The sequence below is a fragment of the Orbicella franksi genome, chromosome 14, assembly GCF_964199315.1.
Source record: "Orbicella franksi chromosome 14, jaOrbFran1.1, whole genome shotgun sequence".
Classification (NCBI taxonomy): domain Eukaryota; kingdom Metazoa; phylum Cnidaria; class Anthozoa; order Scleractinia; family Merulinidae; genus Orbicella; species Orbicella franksi.
The window spans coordinates 9,248,328-9,264,692 of NC_138158.1; the positions used below are offsets into that span (position 1 = coordinate 9,248,328).

Sequence of the window (16,365 nt, forward strand, 5' to 3'; positions counted from 1 at the left end):
GAAACAGGCAAAATTATAAAAAATTCTGTGGAGTGGATTTTTCTTAAATTAAGAAAAATGGAAATTTCCAAGTTGGAGAAATTCCACTCCACAGTTTTTTTCTTTTTTTTTTAAATTTCGCACGCGTATTCCGCTTTTGCTGTTGAACATTTTTTTGCATTAAAAAAGTGGGGTCACCGGATCAGTTTCTGAGATTTTAGCTTCGTGGATAAGGTATTCTAGCGCGCGTTGTACGCGCAAATCGAAATCTCGACTTTGCAAGATCGCCCCTTGCGCACGCGTGAAGGCGGTCCGCTGATCAGTAAACCCCGCAATTCCACGAGAATAAACGCACGGATGATAGTCCGCGAATAGTGTTCTCTTTTTTGCTGTTGTCGTTAGCAGCATAAGAGGTAAAAGGAGAATACCATGAATACCCGAATGTGGGACTAGCCAAGTAGAAAGAACGAAGAAAACCAGAAGAGTAGTTTTTTCCCTGCTGTTTATTAGATTGACAGCCGGTGCGATCGATCGCAACATCAACATCCAACAGTGGTTTAAAAGGATGTTCCGTTCAAATTGACTGAGGAATGGATGTTTTCGAAGTTAAAAATAACTGATAACGCAAACAGCTTACTAAACTTGACGGAAACAAAAGATTTCGAAGTAGGCCTCGAGCCGCCATGTTTGTTTTGATTTTTGTAAACTTTAAATCTCGTGCGCTACCTTGCAAACCCGTGTGATGCCTCGCGCTGAAGCGCGCGCTAGAACCCAGGCGTCTCACGGAAATATTACTGTTTTGAGCCACCTTAAACGTCGTTAGGACCAAGCATCTTTAAGTTTGTTCCAGCCACGAAGCAGTAGGCAAGTGAATTAAACTAGTTAATGATGTGCTGTGCTCCCCTAGTGAATCTGAAGCATTTGTCCAGGTCAAACCATTTTGAAGAATAAGAGTTCTTTTACGCAGTGGCATCAGTCCCGTTTTACGTACTCTAAGTCAACTGAACAGCTGACTCGCTGGCACAAGATTCACATTCTGGCAATGCTTGATAGGCTCTAACAGCACCTATCATCTTACATTAGAGCAGTTTTCAATTGAGTGCCGTAAGACCAAAACCAAAGTAATCACTCTAGCCAATCAAAAAGGCCATAACCACTACAGTGGGCCAATCAAAACTCGAAGTAATTACAAGTAGCTGACGCAAAGCGCGGGAAAACGTGCGCGAACGAATTACGATTGTATTTCCGGTTGGATGAAAAATTGGCGGGAGTTTTTTTAAGCCAATCACGTAGCGTAGTAAGCGCAAAACCAATTGCTTTTCGACACTCAAATCAAAACGGCTTATTTTACAAGACACTGAATAATAATGAAACGTCTTACCTTCAACTCTGATGCGAAAGGTGCACGGAGCGACATTGCCATTTGAGTCAACAGCAGTGTACGTTACAGTCGATGTTTTGTTAAACTTATATGGTGGACGAACGCCGATGGGGCTGACATTAACGGCTGGTGCAATTCCGCTGTTATCGGTGGCTATAGGAATTGTCCAATTTGCCTCTGCACTCCCATTGATATTCAATGAAACAAGGATGTCGGAAGGGCAGGAGTTCTCAAAAGACGGTGGAGTAACGTCTGGCAAAACATAAGGAGAAGGACTTACGTTAGGAAAGGTTAAGTGTGTGTTTGAGGCTAGTGTCCCATCACACTGGCGTTTATCTCCAGTTTGGATTGGAGGAAATGACTGGGTGACTAGGAGTGTTTCCACTCTCCTCTGGACAGGATGTTTGTCCATTGTAGTGCTACCCTCAGCATTTAATTAATCCACTGCTACATACCGTATTTATACATGTATATAGGCACTGTGAGAGTTAAGTGCCTTACCCAAGATACACTGACCCCGGCTAGGGATCAAACCCACACTGGTCAATCAGGAGTCCAGTCCAATAATCATGAGGCCGCGCCGCACCTCCCGAAAAGAATTTATTTGTGTCTTGTTTCAGTGCGAGAGCCGACTTGGATTCTTCAGAGTTATTCCCTGGAGTATTTCGTTGGGATTAGGAAAATGATAAAAAAAAAAAAAAAACTGCGAGTGGATTGAGGTCAGAAGCCAGACCCAAATTTCTTTGAATTTCAAAGTCTAACGATTCGAAATGTGCAGCTTGAAATAAGACGATTGAAGCAATATTCGAATCAGACAACCGGAAACAAACGAAATATCAAGTGTAACTTGTATAGTAAGGGCTAATTAACAATTAGACCCGAATGCGCTATTGACCTGTGGCCCTTGAGGGCGAAGGGTCTAATTGTTTTAGTATCACCCAACTAGTCGGACAGACAAGGCAATAATAAAGTTGGCAAATGCAAGTTGAAGAAATATTTCTTTGGGACTAAAACGAAGGAAAGCGTCACGACCGATTGCCAATTTCGCTACTCGAGGACTATTACTAATAGTCCTCTAGTAGCGTAGCCAATTAAAATGCAGGATTTGCATTAGTCCACTAGTTGGGTGATAGTAATGTATAGTAATGTGTGCACTATTGTTGCTATAAGAAGTACTTTATTGTCCAAACCTACACCAAGTTTTCTGAGCTTCCTTTAGCTGTTCGATGGCCGTGTCTTGTCAGTACCGTAGTTGTAACTTACCTTCGCACTGCAGTATTTTGCTTGTGTCATTACTCCATTGTCCATTTGATCCACAGAAAAATTGATCCACGCCACTAATCACTCTAAATCCAACGTGGCAACCTACTTCGCAAGATGATCCGTAAACAGGCCTTTCAGTAGAACAAAACCAGGGCGAGATCCAGCCATGCTCCGGAGCCGAGAGAACACTGCATCTTTGAACTTGACATGAATAAAACACACTTAATCTTTAATTAAATGGTATAGAAAACACACTCAACCTTACATTAAATGGTGGAGCTATGGAGCTAAATACCTTCAGAAACGTGCTATTATAAAGAGTGCCTGACTGTAAAAATCAGACAAATTCTTAATTTCGCGGCAAGGGTCGAAAATTCGATTTCGCTCATATTCTTATGGTAGATAGGCTAGGGCATGAAAAAAACTACTGGATAGTTTTTTTTTGGCAAAATATCCTTTTGTTTCAAAGAAATATGCAAATTACCAAATTCCGTTAAAATCGTCATTTGACGCACCATTTTATTAAGCAAGTTTGAGAGCCTCGCATGCAAAACACATCATTCTTCGGTCTTTAAAACACTCAAATATTTTTGTGCAATGTTAAAATGTGTACCGGGTAGGTTTTAGGGAATGTTGCGTTGTCTTTTTGGGTGCAAAATAATTAAATTTCGAAGACATGTATTTCTTTCACTTAAAAGTACTTCGTGAATATAATTGATTTTCACCATGTGCGAAACCTTCAAATGGATTGAGCTTCAGGTGGTTGAATCGCAGAAGGGTGATTTACACATTCCTGTAAAAATTTCTTTGGGCAAATGATTGTGAGCGACGCGAGAGCTTTTCAAAGTACGTCAAAAATTCAAATATTTGACCATCCGTCGTCAAATTTCAATTTACGAGTTAGACGTATATTTTAGCATGCGCCACATGACTTGACCTATAATAAGTTGAAATAGACACAGAGCTGATAATTTCGAAATGTTCTAGCCTTATTTGTTGCTAAAGGCAGGTCCAAAGCCGATTTGACGTGTTTCTAGTCGATCTCTCACCATTCGTCGCACATAAAAGAGAAGTTTGCTTTTGTTTACACAAGGTTAACGTCCGCTGTACATCGCCAACTGTCGACCTATTATTGGTGGAATACCATGAATCTGTGACTATCTTTCTGCGCATATGAACATCACTGCATCTAAGTCAAAAACGGCTGAGTCATTTGTAGATAGTTGCTTGCTTTGCACTGCGCCAAAATAATACGTTTGATCGATTGCTGACCATTGCCGATAAGCGTGTCGGCGCAGCAAAATCTTACAGCCGTTATTTGTTCGTCACGCAATGCTGTCACGGCATATGCTCCATATTTTGATCCATTTTGTATAGAACACTCTCAGGATAAATGAAACAATTTAATCATTGTTCATCTGTTTGTTCATATATATAATAATATGTGTATATTTATATAATCGTATTCTATAGTGTACGTGGCCTCGGTCCAAATCACGTTTGTTGTACGTTTTGATGTTTCAGACAACAGCTAATAAAGCTAGTGCCTGTACTCACTAGAATTTTCCAAAAAATCCCCATGAAACAAATTATAGATCAATGAAGCAAGAACTAGCTGAAATAAAAATAGGAAATCACAACGTGTCTAATTCATGAGAAAAACAGACTAAATTTAATAAGTAATTACGTGAGTAAATAGCCCTGGCCATGCCATTTTTTTTGGCGTATTTTGTTTGCCTAGTGGCGAGGCATTGGTATGTTTGTAACAGAAAATAGAGGACTGTTGTTTATACAGTCCAAAATTATTGTCAGTAAAATATTGTAAATAAAACACCTATTGACCGGTTACCTCCGCGGCCACCATTTGGTCGTTCCGATAAGGGTTTCATTATTGTCTTTACCCCTATTCAACGGCCACCCAAAATTTAAACACTTTGTTTTGGAAAGGGCGATGGCAGATAAGAGTCTGAAATTGAAGGTGCATGACGAGTGATAATTCAAATACACGTCTATCATGATTGTCTTGAATTGACTCCGTGTTCACCAAGAAATTTATAAACCGATAGTGAAAAATTAAATATTCAAGGTACACCAACCTCTATTTAAGCGGCTAGCCCCATTAAGCGGTCACCACCCATTTCCCCGGGGGTAGCCCACTGTATGACATGTAAACCAAAAATAATTGCACAGCGCGAAAAGACCTAGGTATGAGTTTAGCGTTACAGTATTACGCAGGGCATGTAGGTAGCGGTGGTCGAGTAAAAGATAACAACAGGGGCAATGGTAAACTATTCATTCTTCTCATTTCTTAATTTAATCTCTTCCTACTCAACACGATTGTGTGCTCCCAGTGGTTCTCAGCCTTACGGAGCCTTATGTATTGGGATAGAAATTGTCCTACCCCTACCCCCTAAAATGGGATGACAGTATTGCGTGACGAACAAGGAACCGATGCAAGCAAGGATTCAAGCCATCAAATCATGATGATCAAAAGTAATATTTTGGTGTAGTGCAAAGCAAGCAACTATCTACAAATGACTCAGCCGTTTTTGACTTAGATGCAGTGGTGATCATATGTGTCGAAAGAGGGTCACAGGAGTCATGGTATTCGACCATTAAATAAGTTGACATTTGGCGATGTACATCGGACGTTATGTAGACGAAAGCAAACTTGTGCTTTATGTGCGACGAATGGTGAGAGAAACACGTCAAATCGGCTTTGGACCTGGCTTTTACAGCAAATGAGGTTAGAATATTTCGAAATTATCAGCTCTGTGTCTATTTTAACTTAACATTTATCAAGTCATGTGGCGCACGCTAATATATACGTCTAACCCGTAAATTGAAATTTGACTGGGGAAAGGTCAAATATTTGCATTTTTAACGTACTTTGAAAAGCTCTCGCGTCGCTCACAATCATTTGCCCAAAGAAATTTTTATAGGAATCTGTAGATCAACCTTCTGCGATTCAACTACCAGAAACTTAATCCATTTGAAGGTTTCCCACATGGTGAAAATTATTTATATACACGAAGTACTTTTAAGTGAAAGAAATACATGTCTTCGAAATTTAATTATTTTGCACCCAAAAAGACAACGCAACATTCCCTAAAACCAACCCAGTACACATTTAAACATTGCACAAAAATATTTCAGTGTTTTAAAGACGGAAGAATGATGCAGTGGTTTTGCATGCGAGGCTCTCAAACTTGTTTAATAAAATGGTGCGTCAAATGACGATTTTAACGGAATTTGGTAATTTGCATATTTCTTTGAAATAAAAGGATATTTTGCCAAAAAACTATCCAGTAGTTTTTGTCATGCCCTAGCCTATCTACCATGAAAACATGAGCGAAATCGAATTTTCGACCCTTGCCGAGTTACTTTCCATTTTTATGGACAGGGACTCTTAAATTGTTACTAAACAAGGTTTGCAATTAATAAACCCGACAATTTACGTCCTCGCAGTTCGCGGAAAACCTTTCTTTAAGTCGTAATTGCAGGCGCGCCCTCACAGTTACAGTTACCTCGAGAACTAAATCAATGAAGCGGACGGTAACACTAATTCACTGAAACAGCGACCAATCGTTATGTCTGCAGTTGAGACCAGTCTATAATGCATTATGTTCAGTGGCCAATCCAGACAGACTTCTGAAAGGAAATTATTTCTAAAAGAGATTTTGAGGTTCTTATGCTGAAATACTTGAAATTACTGGTGAAATGAAACTGATGATGAAATTTTACCTGTGTTTGCACAATTTTTTTAAACTTTGACATTTATTTTCTCAAGTTCCTATGGAAGTTGTTTCTGGTATTATTTCAGGCAACTGTAAATAACTGTTAATATATTTAGCTTTTAGAAAATGCAAAAAGGACTGTAATATACTTAAAATTAGTTATTCTGGTACAAGGTTTTTGTCCACTAAAAACTGAAATTGCTGATAGCCTGTCGTATTTCTTCTTAATTCGTTTTGGGACGTGAGAGGTTTCTTTTCTTGAAAGTTTTTCTGCTTCAACTAAAGCCTCCAAGAAGATACCTGGATATTTTAAAAATATATTACTAATCAAATCCTAAACCTACTTTTACAAGATGGCTCAGATCCATTCCAGTATCCTAGTATTTGATTGGGCGCCTTCAGCAGACAAGTGCGCTTCGTAGCTCCATTCTGTAAAATGTACCCTTCCTTGCATCCAAAGCTGCACACGGAACCAAGTGTGTTGTTGCAGTTACCGATAATGAAGCCATTTCGAGGTGGAAAAGGAGGCCGGCAGTAAATAACTTTTATAAAAAACGGTGAAGATAAAATAAAAGTGTTGTTATAGAAGTACATATGTAAACATATTCCACAAATTCAAATTCAGGTTCACTTTGGTGACACTTATTTCAATTAAGTAAAATTCGTTTTAGTTAACGAAGAAACAAAATCATAAAAAAACAAGTATTAGTTACATTAAACTAGAAAACAAGTGTGAAGTGGCAACGTCACGTTCGAGTTGGCCACTGCTAGGCACAGTAGAATTATCTAGTAGGAAAATAGAATATACAAGAAATGCAAATAAAGTCTTTTCAGTATTCATATCTAGCAGTCAAGGAAAAACTAACGGCATGTTTACGTTCTTTATTTTTTACAAAGCAAGGTACCCCTACCTCAGGACAATAATTTATTAGTGAGTCCATAGCTAGTAGTTGAGACAAGGACATACTCAAAGGGATACTGCATTGAGCCTCTCTACGGGTACCCCGAGACTTCGTTTTCTTCGCAATTTGTTTTTACAAATCTTCGATTGTTTTAAAGTAGATCTTCGTTTTATAGACTGAAACAAGAGATTATCAAGGTACTTACCTTGATAATCTGTTGATTTAAGTCATTGCCTAGCAGTTTAGTCAGACGTGAGTGTATTTCACAGCCGCATTTCTCAGCATAAATAGCTGTATAAATTCGTGAATAGCAAAATAAACGACTGCTTAAACAGTACCAAGGCAAACTGGTTATAATTATTGGTCAAAATTCCATCTTATTACGCAAATTTTCGCTTCAATCTTGAGATCTTCGTTTTTCCGGCGGTAATCGTCGCGTCTTCGATTTCTTCAGATATACCCATAGAGGGGCTCCGCAATGGGAACATGATTTCAGCATCCTGTGATCATATTGACTTTCGCTCAAAATGATTGATAATAAAAATGGAATCAAAGTTCTCTATCCAAAGCTACCCACGGACCCAAGGGTGTTGCTGTAGTTTCCAGTAGACGTAAAACGAAGTAAAAGTTTTATTACCTAAATATTCATATGTAAAAATATTCCACAAAGTAATTAGCTCCAACCTGGGCACAATCCTTAAAAGTATGCGGCATAGACTAGCATTTTTCAGTATCGGTGATCACATCGAGGGTTGCTCGAAATGATTAATGATGAGACTGGAATCAAAGTTTAATAAAATACTCACATCTCACTTGAATTGAAAATTGACATGTGTCTTCATTTCCCGCTCCATCCCTAGCAGTGCATCTTACCACGTGTTCTCCGATGTAGTACTTGTCTCGTATTCCACTACAGTTAACAAGAGGCTGTTGACCTGAATTGTCTGTAGCATTGATGGTAGGCAGCTGTATTGTGGTGTAGTTCAATGCACTGTCGGCATATTCCTCAAAGTTCCCGGGACAAAACGTAAAGGCAGGTTTCTCAATATCTGTCACCAAAAAAATAATCATCTCTTCGAACTTTGTAGCGCAATGCTTGTACTCTTATAACGTAACTAGCGCGAAAATGTGACAAGAATAAGGATGTGGTGTAATAACTTTTGTATTCGTCAAGTTTTGAAGTTTTGAAAACGATGCATACTTTTTTCAGTTCGGACACGTTCACTTAAGCAACGACGACGACGACGCTGAGGACGACGACGCTGAGGACGACGACAAGTCAAAAATGAATTTATATTTTACCAGCGACATCGCAATTGTCTAGATCTGTACAATACGCCAATAGCTCTAAAACACGTGCTCAGGCTAAGTATGCAATAACAGCGTTCAATTCCAAATGGAAATACGAAATATCAGCCGTCATCGTTCGTGTTCCTCGGACGACGCAAAACTTGGTCATTACAAGGCGTTGTTTTGCAGAGAACGGCAAAGAAATGTACAGCGATTTACAACGCACGTGCACAGCTATTGTTTTGCTCATTGAACCTTTTGCTTGGTGACGTTCTCGTTGCCGTCGTCGTCGTGGTTTGCTTAAGGGCCCATTAACCGATCTTTTCGAGCCGTTGCTAGGGAAAATTTAATCTCATATAACCTCATCATTTTTAGTTAGTTCAGAGTTATTTCATGTGTTTTAACTTTTTCATGATCAGTAACACTAGTGATGACGTCATCAGGCCACGCCCACGGTCATGTGACTAATACAGAAAAAATGCAAAGGCTCCCAGACAAATTAATTTCTCGGGATTTTTTTCATTGATTTAATATTCTAATTTAAATCGTCATTACGCTGTGCATCGATTTTGTTTCATTTCTAAAAGGTCAGATTTTGAGAGCATTTCAAAATATTGAAAAATTCGTAATTTTCTGAAAAAAAGCATGATTTCGAAAAAGAAATGTATAGCTATGTTGCCAACGTTGGCTTTAATCAGGGGCACCCAACGGATCGTTTCGGTAAATTATCTGTTCGGAAGGCCTTTAGTCCCCTCTGATTTTGTTGAGAGGATTGGCACCTCGAACTTTCGTGATATGAGAAATTTAATGTCTGTTGTTTTCGGACTGTTGAAAATGTCGTTTTGGGTACCGAAAAAAGGTCAGCTATCATTTTCGGAAAGGCGATAAGACCTAAGGTTTTCGGGAAATGGACAAAAAAGCCCTACTAAATTCGAGAATACTCAAGTTCCCCTAGAATATCCGAACAGATAAAATTTTTTTAGTGCAACCTAAAATTAACCTACAGAGCTTTAAAAGTACTCCAGATAGCCTAAAACAGCATCTAACAGCATTAGAGAGAAAACGGTCGTTGGGTGCCCCTGTTTAATCGAAATTCGTCGAAAAAGGTTGGATTTAGTGACAAACCGCATTTCCTTTAGCATTTAAAGAAACCGGAAGTGCGCCCGATATATATTGGAAGTTACTCTATCAGCGCGTGCGCAATTTACACTACCAGCGCACTTCGGTAAGATCAAACAAAGCCACACGGAGTTAGTTTTTCTCTTTCTATTGCTGTTGTTATTCTGTCTTTCTCTTATTTTGTCTTTGCTTGTACTTTTTTAACTTTGCATTTTGCGAAACACAAAGAAAAACAACTAAAATGTTCGCGAATTTGCAAGTTTTTGAGTTGTTTTTATTTTCCGTGTTCAGGCTGACGGAATTGACCGGAAGTGAAATTTCACCTCCTTAGCAACGCGCGCGAGCGCGCGCATGAATCGGTTAATGGGCCCTTAAACTCCCTATTGTTTACACGCCACGCTCGCAAAGGTTGAAATTGACGTATTAACTCCCGGTGCTACCAAGAGCGCGACTGAAATGGTAACAAAATTTCCCTGCTGTAACCAAATCAAGCTTAATGAACCTGTACTAAAACCAGGAACACCAGAATAGCAGCATATCAGCAGTCACTTACTGTTAGCGCCTTCCAGCTGAAAAAAATAGCTGTTAGCTGCTACAATAGAAAATTATACTGAAATGCAACTGTAGACATTTACCTGCAGATGACATGGTGCGCACGCAAAACGAGTGCGAGAGACTTAATGTGGGGGGGGGGAGGGGGGGTGTGACAGGAAGAAAGGTAACAGGAATCTTTGGAAAACGCGTGGTTACCTCTACATTTTATGTTATGAAACGGAGGCGGCAAGCCTCTGATTAGTTTCTTGTTGTGAGGAAAAGCTGTTTAGACTGCGCTTTGGCTAAACCTGAGGAGTGCTGTCGCCAGGGACTCTAGAAGCGCTGTTCCGACGATTTTGACATTAAAAACATAACAAATTCCTTTCATATTACCATTTACCGTGTAGTTTTAAGATCGTTATAAATTTGTTTGGTTTTCTGTATGCAAAGACGAATTCTAAGGAAATCTGAAGAATTCCGTTTTCCTTCTTTTTCCAAAAATTGCTTACGTCAGCATTTTTGTTCCAGATTCAAAAGTAATTATCTCGGAAAAATGCTTAGCTATCGCCAGTTTTTTTTTTTTTTTTTTGGTAGATTCCAATAGTGCTTGCTAAGATATACTTTTACCTCATCGTCCTAACTTTGGGAAAAGACCTTTATAATTAGAAGGCACTATGAATACCACATTATATCAACGTTTGATTTGTAACAACATGGCTCAACAAAATGCTAAATATTGTGCTATACCTTTGCGAAAAAGGTTCTATCCGACTGTTTTATATACAGTCTATTATAATTTTCTGAACAGTCCTGTTCATCCAAGCAAAGAGTATTTGCAACGTTCTTAGTAAAACCACCAACAGTGGTCTAAAATTTCAACTGCTTTCAGGACAATTCCATCGTACTCTTAGCTCTCGAGCAAACAATGCGATTCACACGAACACGATTCAGAACATCTCTATTATAATAGGCCTTTACCGAGTTACCTTTTGTCCGTGTATCAAAACCAGTCTTTGTGCGAAACCATTCATATGAAAATGTGTTCCGCCTACAGGTTCATTTTCGAGCAAATCAAACTCAGTTATTTCATAAGAAAGGTTTTGCAAGAAGACTCGTTTTAAAGCGGTGGCACAAGACTTAAAGACATGACAAGAGATTATCAAGGTAAGAGAGTGAATTCCCCATATAGGTCCTCTACCTAAGGTAATCCCTCTTAAGTTATTTTTAGACATGGTACCCAGTTCTTCCGAGGATGTTACTCGCGCGATGCGTGGACAGCCGAAGCGACTTTCTCGAAACTACCTGAGACGAAATGGCGGGAACGCCATTTTATATGTTTTGATTTCGTTTCATAGCAGAGATGTTTTCTGCACTCTCAACCGTCCTTTTGTTCGAAAGGGCTATCGTTTGTTTTGTGCTCGTTTGGCTGTTCATTACTTGGCCGTTTATACGGTTTTAGGGAGTTTAATTAAGCAAACTTTGACGGCAACGGCAACGAGTACAATGGCTGTGTAAGCGTGCGTTATAATTCCTCATTTATTTCTTTGCCGTTGTTTACAAAAGGTCACAAAACAACAACGTGAAATAGCCTCATTCTGCATATTCGAGAGAACGTGAACTGTACGACGGCCAAGTTTTAAAATTTCTTTTTCGAATTTTGTCTTACATATTCTGTTTGGGATATTTCTGAAAGTATAGACAAACTGAATGAATCTAAATTCTTGCGAAATTCGTAGGTTGAATATTTAGTCGTTTTTTAATCGACGTTGCCTTTCGCGTTGTTGCCGTTGCTGCTTAAACTGCTTTTTGCTACTTGCAATTGGGGAGCGAACGTCTGCCTCTATTTTCGACCATCTGTTTGTTTGTTGCCTAGCTTGCGTTTGGGCGTTTGTTTGCTTTGCACTCGTTGTTATTGTTTGTGCAGAGGACATCCGTCTCTTATTTAAACTCCTATTAATGTTTTGAAATGTATTAAAACATACCGAGAGCCCAAGCTCCCTTGCTTGTAATCAAAATATCAAAGAAGACATCCCCACAGCGTTGGAGGTTTTCCTTTGCTTTGAAACGAAACGAAACGACATAAACAGATTCTCCACGAAAACATCCACGCAACGCGCGAGTAATATCCGCGGAAGAACTGGGTACAATTTCTAAAAATAACTTATTGTATACACACAACTTAAATTTAAGCCTGACAAAAATTCAGGCTTGAACGGGATTCGAACCCATGACCTCTGCGATACCGGTGCAGTGCTCTACCAACTGAGTTATCAAAACAAGGTAACTCGGAAATGGCCTATTGCAGAAAATTAGGCAAAAGAAATGTTGTACCTTTGCAAACAATCAACGCATTGTCCGACCAGTTGCCAGAAGAAGAACAAGTCCTTATGTCTGAGCCGTTGACTCGGTATCCTCTCTGACAAGTAAATTGACAAAGAGTTCCATATGGAGGGTTGTTGAGGCACTGACTTGGTGTGACATGGCCGTGTTCGGGTGAAGTTAGGGAGCTGCACTGGACAACTGTTTTGCAAAAAAAAAACAAAAAAAAACATAGACATTGAAAATATCACGGGCCATATCTTATTTTCATTGTTGTACTGGTGTTTTTAAATTACGCAGCTTTTTACTCTAACCGTTAATTCGACCAATTTTAATGTAGTTACAATTAATATGAGTTGCTCTGACTGCCTTGTGATCTGCGATGGATGACATACTGCATGAGCGCCTTTACGAAACTTCCGTGTATGTAAATAAACAAACAAACAAACAGAATAACATCTTAAAAGCACGAATTTTGCTCAGTTAGTATAAACCCCTACAGAAGTGAAAATGGCTCGTCGACCTAGAAGTAGTAAAATACGAATGCCAACTTTAATCTATTCAGGCTCCAGGTCCTGGCCTATCATGTTAAAATCTGTCCTTTAATCTTAAATCTTTAATCTTTAATCATTATTTGTACACGGTAAAAAATTTATCAGGTACAACAAATTCCAAAAAAATGTCTGAGATCCTAAACCTAAAATTCTAATCCTAATATTACATTAACTTACAACGATATTTTACTTATAAACCTGACTTCCATGAATGCCTTGTGTTTAAAAATTATGATAGAGAAAGCATTTAAATTGATTTAATGAACCAAACTCTCTATTGTTACAGGGAAAGCTGTTCCAAAGGGTTGCGCCGCTGTATTTAAGACTATTTTTCATGTAGTTAGTTCTCGGAAAGGAAACAACAAGTTTGTTAACCGAGTCCCTCGGAGCATAATCTGATTCATTTCGCGTTAAAAATTTAGAAGTGAGATGTTCCAGAACCAGACCGTTTAAAGACTTTAAAAACAAATAGGGCTTTCTGAATTTAACGTTAAGAATACAAGTCTTTCCAGCTAAGTTTGTGAAACAAGGAATCGACATCAGCGTCATAGTCCGATGAAGTTATTACTCGTGCAGCACGGTTTTGTAGTTTTTGTAGCTTGTTAGATAATGTTTTGCCACAATTACCTCAGACTAGGCTGCAGTAATCAAAGTGAGGTTGAACTAGTGATTTGAGAAACAGTGACGCTTGACAACTTACCTTCGCATGTTAGAGGTGAACCTGACCAAGTCCCATTTTCCCGACAATGTCTCTCTTTTGTTCCACTTACAGCTTTGTAACCATGCTCACAGTAAAACAGGCATTTATCACCATAGGAAAATGACGCTCTTCCACATCCCGACATGATAACATTGGCTGTCTTATTCAATTTATCGCATTTCACAACTGAAAAAGAAAATTTAGCCACTTTTTTTTTGTCGTTGTCATAATATTTTTCTAGTTAGGTATTTTGGTATGTTAATTTTTTAAAGTATTTAATGACTTCATGGTTTCAAACCTTTTTTATTATTTCTATGAGATACGAATATTTTGCAATAACAGAATTGTCAAATACTTTTGAAAAAATAGTTCGTGGGATGCAAGTCTGACGCGGCGTTTCGTCTAGCCCAAGATACTCTTCGGAGACCTTTTAGAATTTACGAATTTTGCATGAGCTTTTTCGCTCAAACGCTAAGCATGGACAAATACCTGCTTGATTGCTTGGTTAACTGATTGATCAACCGACGACCAAAGCAACCCAACGACCGACCGACCCACGTAGCGACCGACCGACCGACTGCCTGGCCGACTGATTGCATTGGTTGACTGTTGGTTGGTTGGTTGGTGGGTTGGTTCAGTTGGTTGGTTGGTTGGCTGGTGACTAACTAACTGCCTGACTGACTGACTAGCTGATTGGTTGACTGATTAATTGATTGATTGATTGATTGATTGACTGACTGACTGACTGACTGATGGATGGATGGATGGATGGATGGATTGATCGATAGTGATTGATATTTACGTATTAAATATATTACAGGTTTATTTCAGGCTTACTTTTACAGTGTGTCTCATTTCCAGTCCAATAAACAGGTGGCTTCCCCTCTTCAGCTTCACACTGGCGGTGAACAGAACCCCTGATACTGTAACCATTTTGGCATGTAAACGAACAATTTGATCCGAAACGATTTTCATAAGAACAAGACACTCTGCCACTTGGTGGATTTATCAGCTTTGGTATGCAGTACATCACTGAAAAATTCGAATCCCGTTAGTTAGTTTTAACAAAATTGAACGAAAGAAAGTTAACAAGAAGTAAATAACAAGGTTGTCACATGGAAAATCATTTTATAACTAAATTTGTTGTCATTCGATGGATTTCTTTCTCTTCAGTGGCCGAGAGCCAACTACCTACAAATAATAGTCTGCTCACGCGTAATACCGTCTTAATTAATGCGTTTTGCTGACAACAATATTGCTCATCGTTGCCCTGAGCTGTCAGAGAGTGATTTAGATATAAAAAGACAAACTTGGTGATCGAATGATAAAACAATGATTGATCATAATATTCTGCGATTGCGTTACACCGTCTTGACGTGTTGTGCTGCAAAATATATTCTGCTCATGCGCAATTTAAACCACCCATCGCAAAATGTCGTGATTTGTAACGGTCTCGCAGATCAATTATTTAACGAAGCCGAAGGCTGAGGAAAATAATTGATCTGCTTGCTACTGACAAATCACGATATTTTGCTCAACCGTCCAATAATTGTTTATTATTTGGTTTTGAACTGTCCGTTTCTTCCGTTTACAACACCTTGCCGTATCTATCATCTTACCACTACTATTTTACTGTGCTGTGCCACAAGGGAAATTTGACTTTTCTTGCCACTGGTTTGTTGCGCCTCATTTGGAGAAATATTTGACGTTTAAAACCCCTTTTTGCAACATATAATTGTTTGATGCAATAGAACTTGTATTGGACACTTAGCAAATACAGATTCTTAAGTCTTAAGTCGCTGCGATTTGCTGGAAAAGTAGAACTATCGACCATCAACTGTTCGGAACGTTGAGGGGCAGCTTCGTGCTTGAAACAAGCCATCTGCAACTTTTAACGAACGCCTTTCAGTTGTCATTGGTTGCTTTGCAAAAATTGTCTCGTGTAACATGACCTTAAAGGAGCTCAGTCACGGTTTGCGCATATTGAAAAGTTTAGCCTTAATTTTTCAAATTCGTCGTTTGTAATCCGTGTTAATCTTCTCCATTCTTTAGCCATCCTTGTTCCTTTATGGTTTATCATTATGTCTGGTGTTTTTCTATCTCATTAAACTGTTATTTTCAGGTTTCCTTCAATTTAAAGGTAATTTTGTACGTGGCCAAAATAACTCAAAATACCGTGACTGAGCTCCTTTAAGCACTTTACATAACACTACTCGCGTTCTCCTCATCACCACCCACCTCCCCTTCACAGATGACCCGACTCAGGACACTTTGAGTTCTTAAAGTTACGTCAGTTACTTACCGGATACAGTGACTTGAAATGAACATTCCACTGTATTTCCACTGTCATCGGTAAAGATGTATTTGACAGAATGGATGCCTTCTGGAAATACGTCACCAGGTTTTTTGCCAACACGACGAACTTTTGGTTCGACTCCTGAATTGTCTGTAGCATGCGGTTCAGTCCAACTGATCCTCTTTGAATTGGAATTTCTATCAGCATATTCCACAGTTGTGTTGGGGCAAGAATTACCAAAGTTAGGCGGGGAAACGTCTGTTTAGAAAAGCATAGACACGGAATAGAGTA

At 39.0% G+C, this 16,365-nt stretch overlaps 1 protein-coding gene across 2 annotated transcripts in view; it reads right to left on the bottom strand.

The window, feature by feature from the left end:
• The window catches only part of LOC145468434 (uncharacterized), a 49,557-nt gene that overhangs the window by 17,482 nt on the left and 15,710 nt on the right, over positions 1-16,365 (bottom strand). For both annotated transcript variants that reach the window (XM_081452144.1, XM_081452143.1), the window contains exons 10-17: positions 16,081-16,332; positions 14,616-14,810; positions 13,779-13,964; positions 12,537-12,725; positions 8,069-8,311; positions 6,705-6,902; positions 2,624-2,824; positions 1,361-1,612 (exon numbers count right to left, since the gene is read on the bottom strand). In XM_081452144.1, the coding sequence (XP_081308270.1) occupies positions 1,361-1,612; positions 2,624-2,824; positions 6,705-6,902; positions 8,069-8,311; positions 12,537-12,725; positions 13,779-13,964; positions 14,616-14,810; positions 16,081-16,332 (1,716 nt within the window). The remainder of the gene's footprint in view (positions 1-1,360; positions 1,613-2,623; positions 2,825-6,704; positions 6,903-8,068; positions 8,312-12,536; positions 12,726-13,778; positions 13,965-14,615; positions 14,811-16,080; positions 16,333-16,365) is intronic.